This window comes from Elephantulus edwardii, unplaced genomic scaffold, assembly GCF_000299155.1.
Source record: "Elephantulus edwardii isolate Elephantulus edwardi_28Jun2011 unplaced genomic scaffold, EleEdw1.0 scaffold00011, whole genome shotgun sequence".
NCBI classification, from domain to species: Eukaryota; Metazoa; Chordata; class Mammalia; order Macroscelidea; family Macroscelididae; genus Elephantulus; species Elephantulus edwardii.
The window spans coordinates 11963871-11967918 of NW_006399761.1; the positions used below are offsets into that span (position 1 = coordinate 11963871).

The window sequence follows — 4048 nt, forward strand, 5'->3', positions numbered from 1 at the left end:
ACACACACACACACACACACACACACACAAATGTCTAATGCAGGCGAACCATGCACATAACAACAACAACAACAACAATGCAGGCAAGCTCTGGTGGCCTAGTGGCAAGAAGTTGCACTACAATCCCAGAGGTGCATGGTTTGAATCCATCAGATGCTCTGCCGACGAAGGAGGGACAATCTCCTCCTGTACCAGTCAGATCTGATTTGATGGTACAATGCACACACACGAATAATAATAAAATTTAAAAAAAAATGTCTAATGCAAAGGGAGCTCTGATGGCCTAGTGGCAAGAAGCTGTACTGCAATCCCAGAGGTATGTGGTTCAAATCTACCAGATGCTCTGCTGGAGAAGGAGGGACAATCTCCTCCTGTACCGGTCAGATCCAACCTGACGGTACACGCCAAAAAAATAACAATAAAATAAAAAATAAAATCCTTTTTAAAAAATTGTCTAATGCAAGTGGGACTACTTTCTGTAAGGACAAAGGTGTGGAAAGGAGGATTTTTACTAAGTAAATGGCACTCCACAATGTAAAGAATTATCTATGTGCTTGCTAGCAAGGACAGAGTTGCAGGAAGCATCATTTCAAATAAAACTGAAAGGCCTCTATTGACAAAGCAGGGGTAATGTCATGATAATAACCTCCAGAGAAAGCAGCTTCAAAGAAAGGCCAAGCTATGCATAGAGAGGTTAGGTAAAGAGCAATCCTTCTGGGCTAATTCCCAATGACATTAACCTGACCAGGTTTCTGTTTACTAAATTTACTAGAGATCCTAATCCCACAGAAAAATTCCAGGTGAAGGAGAGAAGAGCCAGTGACCAACAAGAGAGCTAAGAGCCCAACAGAGTCCTCACCCATAGAAAGGCCAAGAATGACAGTCCCATTTCAAACTCATGCAACCGAGCAGATTCTTCCCTGTCAGGCTGAATAAAATCCTACCAACATAATGCCTCGAGCTCTGCAAAAGAGCTGACAGAACACCCTCAGAGACCAATGGACCCGGGAGGAAGAGCACAAGCTTCTCCAACAAAGTCTGCAATAAGGAACAAGTTAAGAACCTTTCCCAAGTTAGCAGTCACAACTCTTAAGACCGAGAAACAAGAGCCATTGTGGAAGAGGGCTCCTTACATTTGGGCTCTTGCAATCTGGGCTGGATCATTTTTTTGGTGTGAGGGCTCTGCCTCGTGTCGTAAATGATCCTCTGGCTTCCACCCACTAGAGGCCAACAGCAGCCTCTCTGTGATGGTCAAAAATGTGTCGAACATTCCCTGAGGGGTGGGGGGGTCACTCTAATGAAACCACTGCTGAGGATGAAACCAGTCACAAAGAGCCGCCAGGGATAAGTCACTCTCCTAGTGAAACCACTTCACCTCCTGAAACAGACATGGGCAAAAGAACAACAGAATCTGTTAAAGGGGAAAAAAGGTCATTTCCATTTTGAGTATGTATGTTAAACTATAGGACAGTAAATGGGGATGTCACAAAGGTGGTTTGTTAGAAAGATCTGGAAATCAGGCAAGGAGGCAGGTCTTGGCTATAAAAATAGACCGGAAAAGCATTAGCTAGATAGATGAATACCTCTGAGAAAAAGCATTTTCAAATCTTGAGCCAAAATAAAATCCTCTTAAGAGATGATGATTATCACCCTACACAAGGTCTACCTAGCGCCTAATTAAACAAGAACCCCTTGATGGATTTAGTCTATCGGAGGGTAATGTACTTGTGCACAATTTGTACCTTCGTCTGGACAGACTTGCCATATGTTAAGGCCTTCAGAGTAAACGTGCGCATATCCTCACTAATGGATAAGCTGCTTTAATGTTCCCATTTGGCACATGCTCCTTTCTTTTGCCTCTCTGTTCCCAATTCCACTGTCCCACATTCTGTCTGTTCTGAATAGATACTTGCAGATACACAATTAGGAAAAGCCGGCGCAATTCTCAAGATTAAGAATTATACGCAAGTGAGTTTTCCCAACATTATCATTAGAGAAATTCTGCACTGGGAGGCTCGGAGATGCCGAACAGATTACTTTTGCTTCAATAGAAAATCTCTCTAACAGCTTGAATACACCTCAGTTCAAGAGCTTATTTTCTTGAATGTCTGTTTTTGATTGAGAAATTAACTCCAACGTAATTTTCAACACGATTAGAAGATCCATTTCTACATATGCATAAGCTCACTTGTTAAACACATATTCAAAATGTTTTCTGAAGGGTTGTATTTCATGTAAAAATAGTGCAGAAACTCTTTTTCTAGCTCAAGACATATAATCTAGTTAACAAAATATATTCACAGTAAAATAAATTTGAATAATAGGAACATTTTGCATATATTTAGTCCAAACTGGTTTCCCTGTGCAGAATCACCTCCTACTGTGTGATCTTTACTGTTTTAACCAAATTAAAACCTTCTCAATTAGTGAAATTCAGCCTAGAATTTGTTACAGTCATTTTATATACCTGCCATTTCACAAAAACTGTATCTAGCTCATCTCCATAGTTGGATCATACCAATATAAAAGCATCCAGTGATGACAGATATAATTAAAGACCGATGATACCTTTCAGAGAGGACAAAGAACTGCAGAGAGAACAGAATTCTATTTACAAAATTAGGTTTAGTAATTTTCTGACCACAAGCCAAATTCACTCTAAAAAAAAAACAAACCTTTTAGGACGCCTGGCATAAATCTTACTAAAAGTAAAAACATTTCTTTAAATAAAAATGTCAGCAAACATCCAAGTTTCTTAATAGGTGCCTTAGACTAAATTTACAAAATCAGATATCACTTTTGTTGAAGGAAATTTCTATCATACTACCATTCCCCATAATCTTCACTTTCTCCAAATGCAAGAAAATGCCAATGATATTCGGTAAATGTTCTCTAATGAGTCTTTTCACCTAAAATTACAGCATAGGTTGAGAGGGAAGGGAAAGTAAGTGTGTTAAAAAATTATGCTGTCTTACCAATATGTTTCTGCAGGAGCCAAGAGGAATGTGAGGCACGAAGAGAGAGCATCTCTTCAACAGCAAGAGGAAGTCTTCTCCAGTTCGTAAACTCCAGAGTAAAGAGAAGGATTTCATCACTGACTGAGTCAATCCTGAATCAGAAGACATTAACATGCCATTAGATGCACATATACCAAGGGTCTGTCTTAGCAGCAGACAATATCTACCGAGTCTTACCACATCGGACTGAAAAAGGATGAGTAAAATCAGCACAAAGACTGTATTCATGGAACTAGAGGCTGTGTCACTGGATAGCGATAATTATCCACAGGTTCCTACCAGAAACTGAACTATGTATTTCTCCCCTAGAAACATTCCCATGTTAATAAAAGGTAGGAATGGTCCTTCCTATTCCTCAAAAACAGTGGTAAGAAGAAACAGAGAGACAGTTCTAGTGTGTTCACATGATCGGAGATTTTCTCCTCCTAACTGGACCACCTTTTACTACACTTGCCATCTTCAGCCCTCAAAAAGTCTAAACACCCAAATTAGGGACGGTATTTCTGGACAACTTCCCTAAAAAGCTTCCCCATGATTGACCGATAAAGAATACAGCAAAATGAGATTTGTCTTTAAGAAGTGAACAAATGAATTCAAGACAAAAAGTTCTTACTCCACTTTTTAAAAAATAGTATCAGATTTCCTACAAGTCTCCCAAAAGAGGCTTGCCGAAAATGTCATAATTTATAGGATCACCTCAAAGCCGTACAGATGATAGACACCACTGGGGCCACTACAACCCACAGCAGTCCTAGAACAACAGATCGGAACCTTGCCCTTACCCTGTGCTGTCCTCACCATCTCCGAGTGCTCAGGCCCGCTGTTACGGTCACTGTCAATTCATCTTGTTGTCGGTCTTCCTCTCTTTCACTCACCTTTCCCGGCACGACGTCCTTTTACAAGGACTGGCCCCTCCTGACAAGCCCAGAGCATGTGAGATGAAGCTTCCTAAATTCTGTAAGCCCTAGATTCCAGTCTCTAAAATGAAAACAACACTTAACTTGCCTACTTCAGAAGTAAATAAGCATGCT

General features: G+C 40.4%; 1 protein-coding gene across 1 annotated transcript in view; it reads right to left on the bottom strand.

The window, feature by feature from the left end:
• The window catches only part of ASB3 (ankyrin repeat and SOCS box containing 3), a 112839-nt gene that overhangs the window by 35926 nt on the left and 72865 nt on the right, over positions 1–4048 (bottom strand). Inside the window, exon 9 of the mRNA XM_006881016.1 lies at positions 2976–3109. Within this exon, the coding sequence (XP_006881078.1) occupies positions 2976–3109 (134 nt within the window). The remainder of the gene's footprint in view (positions 1–2975; positions 3110–4048) is intronic.